Below are 18279 nucleotides of genomic sequence, written 5' to 3'. Positions count from 1 at the left end.
GATAAGAGGTGATGAGTGGTGCGGGGGGGGGGGTGTTATGGGAGTGATAAGAGGTGATGAGTGGTGCGGGGGGGGGGGGGGTGATGAGTGGTGCGGGGCAGGGGGTTGGTGATGAGTGGTGCAGGGGGGGTGATGAGTGGTGCAGGGGGGGTGATGAGTGGTGCGGGGGGGGGGGGTGATGAGTGGTGCGGGGGGGGTGATGAGTGGTGCGGGGGGGCAGGGGGTTGGTGATGAGTGGTGCAGGGGGGGGTGATGAGTGGTGCAGGGGGGGCAGGGGGTTGGTGATGAGTGGTGCAGGGGGGGGTGATGAGTGGTCCAGGGGGGGGGGTGATGAGTGGTAGGGCGGTGATAAGAGGAGCAGGGGGGGGTGATGAGTGGTGCAGGGGGGGGTGATGAGTGGTGCAGGGGGGGGTGATGAATGGTCCAGGGGGGGTGATGAGTGGTGGTGGTGGGGCGGTGATAAGAGGAGCAGGGGGGGGGGGGTGATGAGTGGTGCAGGGGGGGTGATAAGAGGAGCAGGGATGGGTGATGAGTGGTGCAGGGGGGGTGATGAGTGGTGCAGGGGGTTGGTGATGAGTGGTGCGGGGGGGGGGGTGATGAGTGGTGCAGGGGGGGTGATGAGTGGTGCAGGGGGGGGGTGATGAGTGGTGCAGGGGGGGGGGTGATGAGTGGTGCAGGGGGGGGGGGTGATGAGTGGTGCAGGGGGGGGGGTGATGAGTGGTGCAGGGGGGGGGGTGATGAGTGGTGCAGGGGGGGGGTGATGAGTGGTGCAGGGGGGGGGTGATGAGTGGTGCAGGGGGGGGTGATGAGTGGTGCAGGGGAGCAGGGGGTTGGTGATGAGTGGTGCAGGAGGGGTGATGAGTGGTGCAGGGGGGGCAGGGGGTTGGTGGTGAGTGGTGCAGGGGGGGGTGATGAGTGGTCCAGGGGGGGGGGGGTGATGAGTGGTGGTGGTGGGGCGGTGATAAGAGGAGCAGGGGGGGGGTGATGAGTGGTGCAGGGGGGGTGATGAGTGGTGTAGGGGGGGTGCAGGGGGGGGTGATGAGTGGTGCAGGGGGGTGATGAGTGGTGCAGGGGGGGGTGATGAGTGGTGCAGGGGGGGTGATGAGTGGTGCAGGGGGGTGATGAGTGGTGCAGGGGGGGGGTGATGAGTGGTGCAGGGGGGCAGGGGGTTGGTGATGAGTGGTGCAGGGGGGGTGATTAGTGGTGGTGGTGGGGTGATAAGAGGAGCAGGGGGGTGATGAGTGGTGCAGGGGGGATGGTGATGAGTGGTGCAGGGGGGGCAGGGGGTTGGTGATGAGTGGTGCAGGGGGGGGTGATGAATGGTCCAGGGGGGGGTGATGAGTGGTGGTGGTGGGGCGGTGATAAGAGGAGCAGGGGGGGGTGATGAGTGGTGCAGGGGGGGTGATGAGTGGTGCAGGGGGGGCAGGGGGTTGGTGATGAGTGGTGCAGGGGGGGTGATTAGTGGTGGTGGTGAGGTGATAAGAGGAGCAGGGATGGGTGATGAGTGGTGCAGGGGGGGTGAGTGGTGCAGGGGGTTGGTGATGAGTGGTGCAGGGGGGGTGATGAGTAGTGCAGGGGGGCAGGGGGTTGGTGATGAGTGGTGCAGGGGGGGTGATGAGTGGTGGTGGTGGGGGGGTGATAAAAGGAGCAGGGGGGCTATGGGGCTGATGAGAGGTGCAGGGGGGTTATGAGAGGTGCAGGGGGGGGGTGATGAGTGGTGCAGGGGGGGTGATGAGTGGTGCAGGGGGTTGGTGATGAGTGGTGCAGGGGGGGTGATGAGTGGTGCAGGGGGGGTGATGAGTGGTGCAGGAGGGGTGATGAGTGGTGCGGGGGGGTGATGAGTGGTGCGGGGGGGGGGGTGATGAGTGGTGCAGGGGGTTGGTGATGAGTGGTGCAGGGGGGGTGATGAGTGGTGCAGGGGGGGTGATGAGTGGTGCAGGGGGGGCAGGGGGTTGGTGATGAGTGGTGCAGGGGGGGTGATGAGTGGTCCAGGGGGGGTGATGAGTGGTGGTGGGGCGGTGATAAGAGGAGCAGGGGGGGGTGATGAGTGGTGCAGGGGGGGTGATGAGTGGTGCAGGGGGGGTGCAGGGGGGGTGATGAGTGGTGCAGGGGGGTGATGAGTGGTGCAGGGGGGGTGATGAGTGGTGCAGGGGGGGTGATGAGTGGTGCAGGGGGGGTGATGAGTGGTGCAGGGGGGGGGGTGATGAGTGGTGCAGGGGGGCAGGGGGTTGGTGATGAGTGGTGCAGGGGGGGTGATTAGTGGTGGTGGTGGGGTGATAAGAGGAGCAGGGGGGTGATGAGTGGTGCAGGGGGGATGGTGATGAGTGGTGCAGGGGGGGCAGGGGGTTGGTGATGAGTGGTGCAGGGGGGGGTGATGAATGGTCCAGGGGGGTGATGAGTGGTGGTGGTGGGGCGGTGATAAAAGGAGCAGGGGGGGTGATGAGTGGTGCAGGGGGGGTGATGAGTGGTGCAGGGGGGGCAGGGGGTTGGTGATGAGTGGTGCAGGGGGGGTGATTAGTGGTGGTGGTGGGGTGATAAGAGGAGCAGGGATGGGTGATGAGTGGTGCAGGGGGGGTGAGTGGTGCAGGGGGTTGGTGATGAGTGGTGCAGGGGGGGTGATGAGTAGTGCAGGGGGGCAGGGGGTTGGTGATGAGTGGTGCAGGGGGGGTGATGAGTGGTGGTGGTGGTGGGGTGATAAAAGGAGCAGGGGGGCTATGGGGCTGATGAGAGGTGCAGGGGGGTTATGAGAGGTGCAGGGGGGGGGTGATGAGTGGTGCAGGGGGGGTGATGAGTGGTGCAGGGGGTTGGTGATGAGTGGTGCAGGGGGGGTGATGAGTGGTGCAGGGGGGGTGATGAGTGGTGCAGGGGGGGTGATGAGTGGTGCGGGGGGGGTGATGAGTGGTGCGGGGGGGGGTTGATGAGTGGTGCGGGGGGGGGTTGATGAGTGGTGCAGGGGGTTGGTGATGAGTGGTGTAGGGGGGGTGATGAGTGGTGCAGGGGGGGCAGGGGGTTGGTGATGAGTGGTGCAGGGGGGGTGATGAGTGGTCCAGGGGGGTGATGAGTGGTGGTGGGGCGGTGATAAGAGGAGCAGGGGGGGGTGATGAGTGGTGCAGGGGGGGTGATGAGTGGTGCAGGGGGGGCAGGGGGTTGGTGATGAGTGGTGCAGGGGGGATAATTAGTGGTGGTGGTGGGGTGATAAGAGGAGCAGGGGGGGTGATGAGTGGTGCCGGGGGGGGTGATGAGTGGTGCAGGGGGGGGGTGATGAGTGGTGCAGGGGGGCAGGGGGTTGGTGATGAGTGGTGCAGGGGGGGTGATTAGTGGTGGTGGTGGGGTGATAAGAGGAGCAGGGGGGTGATGAGTGGTGCAGGGGGGGTGGTGATGAGTGGTGCAGGGGGGGCAGGGGGTTGGTGATGAGTGGTGCAGGGGGGGGTGATGAATGGTCCAGGGGGGGGTGATGAGTGGTGGTGGTGGGGCGGTGATAAGAGGAGCAGGGGGGGTGATGAGTGGTGCAGGGGGGGTGATGAGTGGTCCAGGGGGGGTGATGAGTGGTGGTGGGGCGGTGATAAGAGGAGCAGGGGGGGGTGATGAGTGGTGCAGGGGGGGTGGTGAGTGGTGCAGGGGGGGTGGTGATGAGTGGTGCAGGGGGGGCAGGGGGTTGGTGATGAGTGGTGCAGGGGGGATAATTAGTGGTGGTGGTGGGGTGATAAGAGGAGCAGGGGGGGTGATGAGTGGTGCCGGGGGGGTGATGAGTGGTGCAGGGGGGGTTGATGAGTGGTGCAGGGGGGTGGTGATGAGTGGTGCAGGGGTGGTGGTGATGAGTGGTGCAGGGGGAGGGTGATGAGTGGTGCAGGGGGGGCAGGGGGTTGGTAATGAGTGGTGCAGGGGGGGTGATGAGTGGTGGTGGTGGTGGGGGTGATAAAAGGAGCAGGGGGTGATGAGAGGTGCAGGGGGGTTATGGGGCTGATGAGAGGTGCAGGGGGGTTATGAGAGGTGCAGGGGGGTTATGGGGGTCATGAGTGTTGCAGGGGGGGTGATGAGAGGTGAAGGGGGATTATGGGGGTGATTAGAGGTGCAGGGGGGTTATGGGGGTGATGAGAGGTGGTGGGGGGTTATGGAGGTGATGAGTGGTGCAGGGGGGGGGGGTGATGAGAGGTGCAGGGGGTTATGGGGGTGATGAGAGGTGCAGGGGGGTTATGGGGGTGATGAGTGGTGCAGGGGGGGTGAGGAGAGGTGCAGGGGGGTTATGGTGTGATGAGAGGTGCAGGGGGGTGATGAGAGGTGCAGAGGGTTATGGGGGTGATAAGAGGTGCAGGGGGGGTTATGGGGTTGATAAGAGGTGTGGGGATTATGGGGGTGATAAGAGGTGTGGGGGGTTATGGGGGTGATAAGAGGTTCGGGGGGTTATGGGGGTGATGAGAGGTGCATGGGGGGTGATGAGAGGTGAAGGGGATTATGGGGGTGATTTGAGGTGCAGGGGGTTATGGGGGTGATGAGAGGGGGTGGGTGGTTATGGAGGTGATGAGTGGTGCAGGGGGGGGGGGTGATGAGAGGTGCAGGGGGTTATGGGGGGGATGAGAGGTGTAGATGGGGTTATAGGGAGGATGAGAGGTGCAGAGGGGGTTATGGGGGTGATGAGGAGAGGTTTGGCAGGGGCCTTATGGGGGTGATGAGGACACAGAGGATAAGAGGGGGTGTATATGTATATATGATGTGTATGCATGTATGGCAGTATTATATTCAGGGTACAATGTGTGGCAGTATTATATTTAGTGGGTACAGTGTGTGGCAGTATTATATTCAGGGTACAGTGTATAGCAGGATTATATTCAGGTTACAGTGTGTGGCAGGATTATATTTAGTGGGTACAGTGTGTGGCAGTATTATATTCAGGGGTACAGTGTATAGCAGTATTATATTCATGGTACAGTGTATAGCAGTATTATATTCAGGGTGCAGTGTGTGGCAGTATTATATTCAGGAGGTACAGTGTGTGGCAGAATTATACTTAGTGGGTACAGTGTGTGGCAGCATTATATTCAGGGGTACAGTGTGTGGCAGTATTATATTCAGGGTACAGTGTGTGGCAGGATTATATTTAGTGGGTACAGTGTATGGCAGTATTATATTCAGGGTACAGTGTATGGCAGTATTATATTCAGTGTACAGTGTGGGGCAGTATTTTATTTAGGGTACACTTTATGGTAAGGTTATAATGATTACTGTCTTCATGCAGAGGATGAGGATTTGCTGACAGTAAGAAGCCAATGATGTCTGGATGTCAGACTCTGCAGAGAAGATGGAGCTGGAGGAAGACCTGGTCTCTGGGCCAGATGAAGAAGAAAAGATAACAGAGAAGATATCACTCAAGTCAGAAGACGTCACTCAGGTCACTGTTATCATTGTGTGTTCTCCTGACTGTCCCATCAGAGCTGTAGTCACTTGTAAGTTCTGCAGTGATGATGGGTAAAACTGTCCAATCTGTGTCTCTCCAGCTGTTACAAAACTACAACTCCCATTGCCAGAGGCTCTCCAGACATGATGGGAGTTTTAGCTTTCCAACAGCTGGAGAACCACTTCAACCGAGGTGATCGGTGGGGGTCTCAGCAGTCGGACCCCCACCCAAAAATGGGCTGCTTATTATAAAATGCCTGCGCCCTGGGGGGGGGGGGGGCGCCCAGGCCTTGAGCTGTGTGAGGGGCCCCAAAATTTCTGATGGCAGTCCTGTATATATATATATATATATATATATAGATAGATAGATAGATAGATAGATAGATAGATAGATATAAAACTCAATGGGTGAGATTTATAGATTTATTAAAACCTGTCCAGAGGAAAAGTTGCTGAGTTGCCCATAGCAACCAATCAGATCACTTCTTTAATTTTCAGAGGCCTTTTTAAAAATGAAAGAAGCGATGGGCAACTCAGTAACTTTTCCTCTGGACATGTTTTGATTAATCTCCCCCAATGTGTGTGTGTATGCATGTGTGTATGTGTGTATGTATTTGTGTATGTTCCAGCATCACGTCCAAATGGCTAAAGAGTTTGAGATATGAGGATGGGATAGGAGGTTGGGATAGGATGTCGAGATAGAAGGACGGGATGTGAGGATGGGATAGGAGGATGTGATAAGAGGTCGGGATAGGAGGTCGGGATAGGAGGTCGGGATAGGAGGTCGGGATAGGAGGTCGGGATAGGAGGACGGGATATGAGGACGGGATATGAGGACGGGATATGAGGACGGGATATGAGGACGGGATAGGAGGTCGAGATAGGAGGTCGAGATAGGAGGACGGGATAGGAGGACGGGATAGGAGGATGGGATAGGAGGTCGAGATAGGAGATCGGGATAAGAGGTCGGGATAGGAGGTCGAAATAGGAGGATGGGATATGAGGACGGGATATTAGGATGGAATAAGTGGTCGGGATAGGAAGATGGGAAAGGAGGTCGGGATAGGAGGTCGGGATCTGTGGTCAGGATATGACAACCATATATGAGGACGGGATATGAAGTCAAAAGCTTCCTCCTTTGTTTATTTTCCTCCCTAACATAGATTAGGAAGGAAAAACCGGGCAATGCCGGGTACCCTAGCTATTATATATATATATATATAGATAGATAGATAGATAGATAGATACAACCAAAGGATAAATTGGCCAGCACTATTGATCCAAACTTTTATAAAAACCTGGCTTGCAGGTGCAAGCTGCTGGGCTAAATATACAGCAACAGGAGAATACAGCAGCACACTGCTAGCACAAAAATATAGATGAAACATGAGTATATAGATAAAACATGAGTATATAGATAGAACATGAAAAGCTATACAGCTGTAATGCAATAAATGAAGATATGAAACTATGAAAATATGAGGTACTTAGCTTGCAAATTTGGCGCCAAATAGCGTGGACCGTCCCACCACGGTAAGGTGACCTCATTCTGGGACGGATCCTACACTGTGTATATGCCTCTGTGTGAACAGTACAACAGGCATTGCAAGGTCTGAAACATCCAAGGCACCTTATATACACCTAATAGAGGTGGGTGGGGTGCAGGAGCCAACATGGAGGTAGTCACTCCCCCGTATGTGTAATACAACCAAAGGATAAATTGGCCAGCATTGGCCAATTGGCTCCTGCACCCCACCCACCTCTATTAGGTGTATATAAGGTGCCTTGGATGTTTCAGACCTTGCAATGCCTGTTGTACTGTTCACACAGAGGCATATACACAGTGTAGGGTCCGTCCCAGAATGAGGTCACCTTACCGTGGTGGGACTGTCCACGCTATTTGGCGCCAAATTTGCAAGCTAAGTACCTCATAGTTTCATATCTTCATTTATTGCATTACAGCTGTATAGCTTTTCATGTTCTATCTATATACTCATGTTTTATCTATATACTCATGTTTCATCTATATCTTTGTGCTAGCAGTGTGCTGCTGTATTCTCCTATTGCTATATATATAGATAGATAATTTTTTTGTATTGTAATGCTATTGTCTCGCAGTTGTCAGCCATATTTCCGTTTACAATGATATATCCATAGGAATAACTTCTGATCTTTTTATTCTGACATTTATACTTGTATAATTTTGGCATCAATTCTTATTTATTATATTTTCATAGCAGTACTATTGTCTCACAGGCATCACCCATACCTCAATTTGTTTATTATCCTATAATTTTATCTTTTTCTTCTATAGAACTGTTTTAATATTTAGATTATTTTCTTACTTATTGTTCAGATACTTTCCATAGGAATAGCTTCTGAAGTGATTATTATGACATATGCACTTTAGGCATCAGTTCTTCTTTACATATATTTTCTGTGCAGAGTTATTGTCTCGCAGGTGTCACCCATGTCTCACTTAACATTTATATATCTATAGGAATCATTTCTGACATGATAAATATTAAATATATACCTATACAATCTGGGCATTATTTATTTTGTTTACTATAACAATTTGATGTATCTGCATTGTTCTGCATCCACATCTTTCCTGGTCCAGTATAGAGGGTAGGTCATTGTATCCAGCCTGGATTTTGTTATAAATGACCCATCTTCTATTAAGAGTATATAGTGACTGCAGAGCTGGGCAGAACCATATATAATTATTGATACTGAGGAAGGAATCATGTTGAGTTACAATAGTGATATCAGCTGCCTTTGTGACAGATCTGCTACCCTTATGCCAATAAATGCTGAGCCTGTTCAGTGGCATATGCTTTGATACACAGGATTATCCACTATACACAATGAAAAAGACAACTTGGGTACCCCCTCTACAGGACAGGCACCAGCAGTTAGTACCTGGTGAAGAAACAAGAACAGCTTAAAAAGGGTTTTCCAGGATTAGAAAACATAGCTGCTTTCTTCCAGAAACAGCGCCACTATTGTTCTCAGTTTGTCTGTGGTATTACAGCTCAGTTCTATTGAAGTAAATAGCGCTTAGATGTAATACCACACAAAACCAGAGGGAAGGTGTGGCACTGTTTTTGTCAAAAAGCAACTATACTGGGTTTTCTTAATGATAATAACCTTCTAACACAACACCAACATGGGTTTATACGGGATCGGTCCTGCCAGACTAATCTGATCAGCTTTAATGAGGTCAGTTATAGATTGGACATAGGTGAAGCTGTTGATGTTGTATAAGTGGTCTTTTCTAAGGCATTTGATACTGTGCCACACAAAAGGTTAGTACATAAAATGAGGATGGTGGGACTAAGGGAGAATACATGTAAATGGGTTAGCAACTGATAGGAATCAGAGGGTGGGGATCAATGGAACGTACTCTGGTTGGGTGACAGTTACTAGTGGGGTACCCCAGGGGTCAGTACTGAGTCCACTTCTTTTCTATATGTTCATAAATGTCCTTGTAGAGGGATTACAGAGTAGAATTTGCACATGACACAAAACTGGGTAAGGTGATCACCACAGAGGATAACATAATATTACAGAGGGATCTGGGAAAGCTGGAGGTTTGTAATGTCATGAATTTTGACCATTGTTACTATGTGCAAAATATTAAAACACTGGGTAAAATTTTCTCTGAATTTTCCCCCCTAGTATGGAGCAATTGGCATCTGCCTTCCCCAATATCAATACAATAGATTGCTATAGACTGAGCTTGGTGGACTTTTCAATGTTATGAACTATGTAACTAAGCCCTGGCATTTGTCAGTTCAGTGGGGGTAGCACAGTTATGAGGGGTGTCTGTCGCAAGACTCAGCAGCCAACATTACTGGAAGCTGCTAGTTTCCTATAGATTGCTCCTAGTGCACAGATTATTAATCATATATGTTAATAATTGAAGAGCTAATATTTACACCTTAGTGCTTTTGCTCTTTTATGTAGATATGTCTTTGTGCAAAATATGGGTAATAATGATGATGTCAGTAATAGTGATGAGCGGCATTGGCCATATTCGAATTTGCGATATTTCATGAATATATGGATGAATATTTGTCCTGTATTCACGAATTTTGCGCATTCGTTATATTCATTGTGCATTTCCGTATTCGTTGCATATTTTTTTAATCGTGAATGCGCGTATTCATTGCATATTCGCATTTTCGCACATGAAACTGCAAAAAAACGCTGCTGGGAGGAATCTTATATAGTGAAGGGGTGGGAAACTTTACGATTGGTTGCTAGGGATGTTGATAACATCTGACAAGTGTATCTGCATCATTCTTATTGTCCCACAAGCTAAAAGAAGGAATATGCGCATATGCGAAATATTCGCGCTCCACAGTCTCACACGGTAACTAGTATTGGAGCATTCTTTAGACCACAAGCTGGAAGCAGGGAGGGATGATGATCACAGTGATGTGCTCTGTGAAAAAAACAAACAAACATATATTCGTAATTTGTAATATATAGCGAATATATTCTCAATATTTGCGATATTGGCAATAAAAATTTGAAGTGCGAATATTGGCGCCCAACACTAGTCAGTAATGATGTTAGAAACGTGCGTACAAATATATAAATACCATTCACGTTTATGATAGATACTGGAATAACTGATTTATGGACAGGACACATAAGGTATAAAGGAGTGAAGTATACATAGTATCTATCTATATACATGTGTCACACTTCATACAGGTGTGAGGGAAAGCGACACTTGGAGGTACTTCTATGTAATTCTCTATATATTTCATGGTAAAGAACCATTTTTTAGTAATTTTTTAGCAGGTTTCCCTTTTTATGGATAGAATATCACACCAGACTAAACTATTCTGTCTAGTGGGGGGAACGGAACACCAAACGGACTGGACCCCAAATGTCATTAAACTCCTTTAAGTAATCTTGGTGACAAATGCCTACCTGTGTGTGATGTCCTTTATCCCCATCATGTCTATATGTAGTGTGGTGATTTCTATGTAGGCGTAGTGTTTTCTCTCGCTGCACACGTTACATTGTTACCTTTCCGTAGACTTATTGCCGTGTCCCTGTGTAATCTAGAATGAAAAAGAAGTTTAGGTGTGAAATGTCTCCGTCTTTTCTGTGCATCTATAGATGACACATTTCTCAGCCTTGTATAAATCCCAGCCAGTCTCTCATGTAAAAGCAGCAAGAGGAGGAGGAGACAGGATAGGAGGAGCAAAGGCTGCATCTTATTTATTTATTTCTCTCTGTCTCGCTCCCTCTCTCTTAATGCTTAAGGTGAAGAGTGCAGAGCAAGCCGATCCCAACACATGGTTTAATCCTACTCTGTCCCAGGAGGAGAAAGACCCGGAGAGCGAGGGAGCAAGAGAGAGATTCCCAAAGAGAGAGAAGAGAGGAACGTCTTCCTTCCCAGCACTGGCAAGCAGGTGTGAAACCCCCTCCCTCTCACACCCAGCCAGCCACTATTCCTCCCCTACCAGTGAGGGATCCCCTGCAGATCCCCCTGCTTTTTCTGTGGACTTCTATCTCAAAGAATTGGGGGGGAGGAGGGTACCCCATTAATTGCTCACTGGCTATCTCTACAATGGCAATGTGTCTTTAAGCACCTTTTTCCGAAACCGCAGCATGTCCCCACGTGTGGCTCCGGATTGTAGTAGGGGGGTACAAGTGAGCATTTCGAGTAGGGGCTGTGCATTACTAGCTGACTAGGGCAAGTAATACCTAATATTACAAAGGTATCATCTGAAACCACCCTGGAATCCAGAATTGTGGAGAGGAGGGGAGAAGAGCAATGATATTCTTATTAAAGGGTGACGTGTAAATTTAAAAGGGAAGACTTTGTGCTCCCCACTCTACCCAGCCTCCACCCATCAAATTCTGGGGTTGGAAGAATTGTTCGCTTTGAATTTTAATAGGATTTTTTTTTTCCCTTCATCTATAGAACATCTGTTGCTGCAAAAGACACCTCTTTGGACAGATTTCAAACACACCTCCCTTTCTTTTAAATGTACAGAAATCTCCTAATAGATCATTTCTGGAATTTGCATTTTTTTTTTTGGCAAAATTGCTGTGCTGTATTTAACCCCCAAAATCCACACTAGGGAAGGAGTGACTCCTGAAATCCCATCAATAATGCACAATAGAGCATAATGTTGTAACCTGCTGACATCTAAAATATGTCTTTTTCTCAAGTTCACCTGAATGTGTGTGTAGCTGTGTATCAGAGGATTCCTAGTAGCCGTTTCCTAGCTGCTGCCGGCTGCCGGCTGCCATTCCATTGAAATTAGTTTGCTGTAATTATTACAATTGGGTAAGCATTTGGCAGACAATATAGCTTCTGACTTTCAAGTTCTTACTGATATGTGAGCCCTTGCTGTTAACACTTGACTGCATTTCTGTGCAACTATTCCTTGTTCCTTTTTTTAAAGACTGAAATACCAAAATATCTCTTTTTTTTAATATCTTTTTGCACATTATAAACCCATTGTTCCAAATAATGCCAGTTTTTGCCAATGACTGGAAACCTTCTTGAAGGAATAGCCCCTTCTTTTATGTGAGTGTTGCTTTTGATTTTTGCCAGGTTCAGACTGATTTTCATATCTACATGCAAATCTATTTATTAATAATTCAGTGGCTTGTCTGCAGGTGATCTAAGAGACCCTTTCCTTTAGTCACATAGTGCTCCCTAAACTTACATCTTTTTTTGGCTTAATCATTGACACCCCTTTGTCCTCGAGACCTTTTGCTGGATGACGATTTTCAAATGCGGATTTAAGTACTATTTTTGTTGAAGACAGAAGGGTATTTTTGAGAGCCAGTGATGGAGAAACTGGAAGCTGAATCAGATGTGGAGCCTCAGGGTCGCCCTCGTTCGTGCACCTGGCCACTACTTCCTGAATCCTCCCCGGATTTGCCCTTGCCTCCCCCTGGCCTGGACCCAGGGCAGATGCGAAAAGCCAAGAGTTCACGCAGGAATGCCTGGGGTAACTTGTCTTATGCTGACCTCATCACCAAGGCCATAGAGAGCTCACCAGAGAGACGTCTGACCCTTTCTCAAATCTACGACTGGATGGTGCGATTTGTACCTTACTTTAAAGATAAGGGTGACAGCAACAGCTCTGCCGGTTGGAAGGTGAGAATTCTCTATTGGGTTTATATAGTTGTTGGCAAGGGTTGAAAATATTAATAATCTTAGATATCAAGTCATTGTTTGATCTAATTTGAACATAAGTAAGGTTAGTGGATGTGAAATGGGACATTTTAGGCAGTAATATATAAGTACATGTTTGACGGAATTATATGGGGTCTTTTGAGTGAAGAACGCGAAAAAAGGGACATCAAGTAATTGGTGAGTTATTCTTACCGATTGTTACTATTGAACCTGTGAATAGATGGAGAAAAATGTTTTAGTCAACTGGATAGGGTGGTAAAGCTAAACATTTAGAAGCACTAGGGTATAGCTGCCTGCCATATAGGCAAAATATTTGACAGATTACTTTTTGTCCGGAATAAACGAAAATGAGGTATGTTAAATACTGCATTTCATATATGTTATGTCTACAGTTACTATGTATTAATGTATGAATTGGCATGAATATGTGAATATTTCAAGGTCAATCACCATCCAGGTGAGTAGCAGTGAACCCTACATTGGAGGCATAATCTTATTTAATACCGCTAGGGGCAGGTGATGACACTTATAGGACCATTTCATTTATAGAAGTTATAGGATGATGATATATAACCTCCAAGAAAGCAATTGAACAAATTAGTATATAATGACACTACTAGTAGTATAGTAGAACATTGAGGGTAAACTGTCTATACCATGTGGGGAAATTCTGTATACTTTGTTTTTATATCTTCTGGTAAAAAATATTATTTCCTTTGAGTACAGTTTTTGGAATGTCATTTAACCTGATATCACAGCAATGTCATTTTGAATAGAAGAAGCAATTGTAATATTATATCCTTTTTTGTTAACTGGGTGACGTGGTCATTCTTTTTTCCCAGTATGATATCTTGTCTTGTTACAGTTATTACTCTTCTGCTTCCACATTTCCATTTCCTTTCATCAGTCATTATTGTAAACTGTTCTCCATAGACTCATGTTGCTTTATCAATGCCTATACCATTTGTACAGTTTTTGGCTTGCACTTTTAGTTGGCTTCCATTTCTTATGAGGAAACTGATATAAACCACATATTCACCATCTTAGGTTCCTTCTTGACAATAGGCAGAGATTATGAAAAAGGTGTAGTCTTCCTGGACTAAGTGTGCTATGACATAAGTAAAAAAAAAAAAAAAAAAAAAAACTCTGGCCACTAAGTTTCATATCTATTCTAGGGGAAAATAGAAAACTGGCAACTATTCCGTATAAAACTTTTTTCTTCTTCATTTCTATGGGAACAAACATGTAGGGAATGGTGCCTTTACTTTAAAGTTGCCACAATAAATGTTGTAAGCTACATTTGGTCTACAACTATTGATTACCGCTAAAGCCACCTTCTAAGTATACTATCTTTACCGGGTGTATTAGGTGCCAACACGTGAGTTATTGTTGGCACATTACTATTGACCATAAAAAAGTGCTACTAAATGTCAAGATTATGGAGCTGTGTATTTACCACTGGATGAGTTGAAGAGCAGTAGATTAATGTTCTCAGAGGTTCCTTAGTACTGTCAGTTTCTTAATTTCTAATGTTCCTTTTAGGAAAACCATTTTGGAAGATGCTTATGGCCCCTGATTTATGTATTTCCCATGGTAAAGCATAAATAGGGTTAATTTCTTTCACTTATTCTGTACTAAAAGCAGTTTCAGCCTATTAATAGTATCCAACAGTTGAGACTCCCAGTTGGCCACCATGCGCAGTATTCAACAAATGTTCAAGGAATTGGTAAAGCTTACAGCTCCAGAAAATTATCACATTAGTTACTTTTTTCCTGAAAGAATGGAATTTTTTTTAGATAACTTATTTTTAATACAATTAGAACAGGATATGGCTTCTAAATGTAATGTAGATTTAAATATGGAAAGTAGTGCAGTTGAGCATTTCCTAGTATCCAGTAGATAAGATCAAAGCATAGGACAGAGAAATCACTGGACATATTTATGAACTTTAAACTGAACTATGGGTACTGAGAACGCTTTCGCTTGACAGTTAAATGCTTGTTTGTTGCTACAACCAATAGGACATATGTGCCTTTGCTCAATATTGGAATTTGAAGCATAACTCTCTTTATTGATCCGTTTGCTAACAGTGGATTTTGTGATATTCAAATAAATTAAATTACACTTTGGTAAAGACCCACCAAACCATAGACAATTGGCACATCCTTAATTGTATATTTCAGTATTTTTCCCTTTGTGGAGCTCTTCTTCACAGATCTTAGCTGTGTCCCTGGTGTTTTACCTGCATCATCTTCAGAAGCCCCTTGTGTATGGCAGGTTCTTGGATTTACATGCTGGACTATTCCTGGATTTGATATTTATATCACAAGTCCGCAGTTGTTTTATTCATATCTTTAGGGAGTTTTACTCTCATGAATGCTGATTATTAATCCATATTATTCTTTCATCGTTTTTATTTTGTGTTTATTGATCCTGAATGTTGCCGTGTATACAAGGGAAGCTGACACACCTCAAGTTTTTGTACTTCCCTGGTTATAAGAGCCAGTGTTTATGTTTTCATGCTTTATATATATCATTTTATCCCATCCATTTTACCAGATAAAATCTAATTTATTTTTGAATAATCAGGTCTTTCATTTTTACTACATTAAAGAAGAAGGGTGTTTCAGCTGGTATGAGAGAGGAACTAGTGGCTATAGGAATGTGTGTAGCAGACATAGGTATTCAGTTATTACAATGTATTAATTGAATGTTTCCTCCTTTGCATTGAATCTGTAACTCACATTTGGGATTTGGGGGTCATGCCATGTTAAATGCACTTATGTTACCCATATATGACAGGTAGCAGGCTTGACTGAAATAGCCACTATGATCAAAAGAAGATTTGTATGTCCACATTGTAGAGTCCATCGTGAACATTTGTACTGTGCATTGTATGCTGAAGGAGATGACTTGTGGAGATTGCTTTTTTTCTCCGTAGGGTGACAGAGTGCACAGGAGTTTGTCACTCCTAAGTAGATCAGTCTTGTAAGGATTTAGTGTTGCTTAATATTCTTTAACCAGCTTATTAGAGGCAGATCCAAGGCAGAGGGAATTAGTGACAATCATTCCTTTAAATGACAGATGGATGTATAGAAATACTGATCATCCCAAAAAGCCTATGTTATATAATACCCTAATTATAAAAAGAGTAGTATGTGCTATAGGAAAGGCACAAGAGACCCGCAGTGTTAGTAAGACCTAAAGATATTTATTCATGGAAGACACTATGTAATTGTAAGTATGTACATGTTCGTATGTATACTTAGGAGCATTATTACTAAGGTCATTTATCTATATAATTCACAACAGTAAATGAGAAATAATTATAATACAAACTATATAAACTCACTATCTTCACTTTCCATCACTGCTTCCCTCTCTGAGCTCTTTTTATTTGTGTGTGTGTGTGTGTGTGGGGGGGGGGGGGGGGGAGTTGTCAGGGGATCAGATGTTCAGCACCCTGCACTATACCTTAACTTGCCAATCGAGCACAGACTTCCACCTTAACCTGGCCATTCAGACTGTAGACTTCCACTTTATCGTGGCAATCCAGAGTATAGGCTTGTACCCTTACATGGCCATTCAGTATATAGACTTCCACCTTAACATGACTATTTAGAGTATAGATATTCACCTTAGCCTGTCTGGCCAACCAGAATATAGACTTTCACCTTAAAATGGCCATCCAGAATACAGACTTCCACCTTAATATGGCCATCCAGAATATAGACTTCCACCTTAATATGGCCATCAAGAATATAGACTTCCACCTTAACCTGGCTAACCAGAATATAGACTTCCACCTAAACCTGGCCATCCAGAATATAGACTTCCACTTTAACCTGACCATCTACAATATAGATTTCCACCTTAACATGGCCATCCAGAATATAGACTTCCACCTTAACATGGCCATCCAGAATATAGACTTCACCATAACATGGCTATCCAGAGCTTAGAATTTCACATTCACCTAGTACCGTCCTGTACTCCGATGCAGTCTTCTGCCTGCTTCAAGCAGTCAAAATTTAATATTATCACTGGCCAAAGCAATGTCTTGCCTTGGCTTGTGATAAGCTTAGCAACAGTTTCATGTATTGAGCCCAAGCTTGGACTTCTTCTTTGTACCCTATACATAAAACTGCCACTCAGCCTACCACCTGCTGTGGCAGTGTTACATGTTGACACACACAAGCAGCAAGAAGACTCCATTAGAGCACAGGACAGCGATTCCAACGGCACTGGGGGATCGGTGGTAGGTAAGGCAAGGTTTATTGTTTTAATGCCAGCATTCTGGGGAGTATTTAAAAATGTATTAAATAAGAGAACCCCTTTAACTTGGTGATCCGGAATATAGACTTCCACCTTAATATGGCCATCCAGAATATCGACTTCACCTTAACATGACTATTCCAGAGTATAAAATTTACATTGGGCATCCAGAGTATAGACATCTACCTTAACATGACTATCCAGATTACAGATTTCCATCCTAACTTGGTTATCCTTGGTTATCCCCTTGGCATGGCTGACCAGGGTTTAACCTACCATTTGACATGATCACTTACATTATACTGTTCTGAAATATACTCAAATAGATGGTGTCCTTTATACCATATGGCCTTGTGGGACAGCTTTTTATTACCCCCTCAATGAAAGTGGAATAGTTTCCAATATTCACTGCAACAACCAGGTTCTCACAAGGGGGATGAAATTCTACAACTGTGTTGCATATCAGGTTAACGTTTAGTCTGGCTATACCCATACATTTCACAATCAAAGCTATTTGTTAGGATAATTAATATCCATGGTTCAATTCTTGCTGGATAAGAGGAATTCTTCAAATCCATCACCAGTGGGGCAATTTGTACTTGTCAATAGTGTTGAGCGCGAATATTCAAAATGCAAATCTTTACCGCGAATATGAGCACTTTGCGAATATTTATGCGAATATCGGCACTTCCAAACTGGACACTGATCCCTCCCTTCTTTTAGGTGAAAGATATAATTGTGCAAGCGCACTATGCCAATTTCATTACGAATTCTCGCATGAAAAAAACCCCAAACAGAACGAACAAAGCGAATATGCGAATTTCGCGAACATGGGATGAATATATTCGTCTATATATTCGCGAAATATCGCAAATTCGAATATGGCCCCTGCCGTTCATCCCTAGTTGTTAACAATAAATATGTGTAATGATACATTTCAATGTGTTTTGTGGCATCACATGGAGATGTCAAAGGTTAAAGGTATCAATGACATCTGCTATACTTGTGTTTATTGTTGTATCCCATCACATAAATGACTACCTTTACATCGCCTAACCTTTTGATGATGGTGATTAGAGTTCAAAGCCTAAAGTTGTAATCCATTAACATGAGACTTCTGTCAGGTCGACCTACCAATTCCAATGAAATCTGCCAGCCTGACTGATATTTTTGTCCCTTGGGGAGATAGGTAGCACTAGGTTGGCTGGAAGCCACTTGTCATCTTTGTCTACTGTATTATAATAAACAATATGTACAGGCTTTTGGAAGCAACAGGCATGATAGCTATTCAAGTAGTTAATTCTACGAACAGATCAAAGTCTACCTAAGTCCTGCATTTAGACAAGATCTAGCTCAGACTTTAAGTGTTTTATATCTCGATTTTCAAGTCTACAGATAAAGACAGTTTCAAGAGCAGCTTGAGTCTACCA

At 45.8% G+C, this 18279-nt stretch overlaps 1 protein-coding gene across 2 annotated transcripts in view; it reads left to right on the top strand.

Moving 5' to 3' along the window:
• The first annotated feature begins 5249 nt into the window (after window positions 1–5249).
• FOXO6 (forkhead box O6) overlaps window positions 5250–18279 on the top strand; it is a 110995-nt gene continuing 97965 nt past the window's right edge. Inside the window, exon 1 of one of the 2 annotated variants that reach the window (XM_056557324.1) lies at window positions 5250–5386. In XM_056557324.1, the coding sequence (XP_056413299.1) occupies window positions 5276–5386 (111 nt within the window). In that variant the 5' untranslated portion in view covers window positions 5250–5275. Of the gene's footprint in view, window positions 5387–10645; window positions 12536–18279 lie in introns of those variants that run through there. The other variant, XM_056557323.1, reaches the window with a different exon arrangement.

Source organism: Hyla sarda, chromosome 2 (genome assembly GCF_029499605.1).
Source record: "Hyla sarda isolate aHylSar1 chromosome 2, aHylSar1.hap1, whole genome shotgun sequence".
Lineage (NCBI taxonomy): Eukaryota > Metazoa > Chordata > Amphibia > Anura > Hylidae > Hyla > Hyla sarda.
This window is presented reverse-complemented; position numbering and strand designations above follow the sequence as displayed.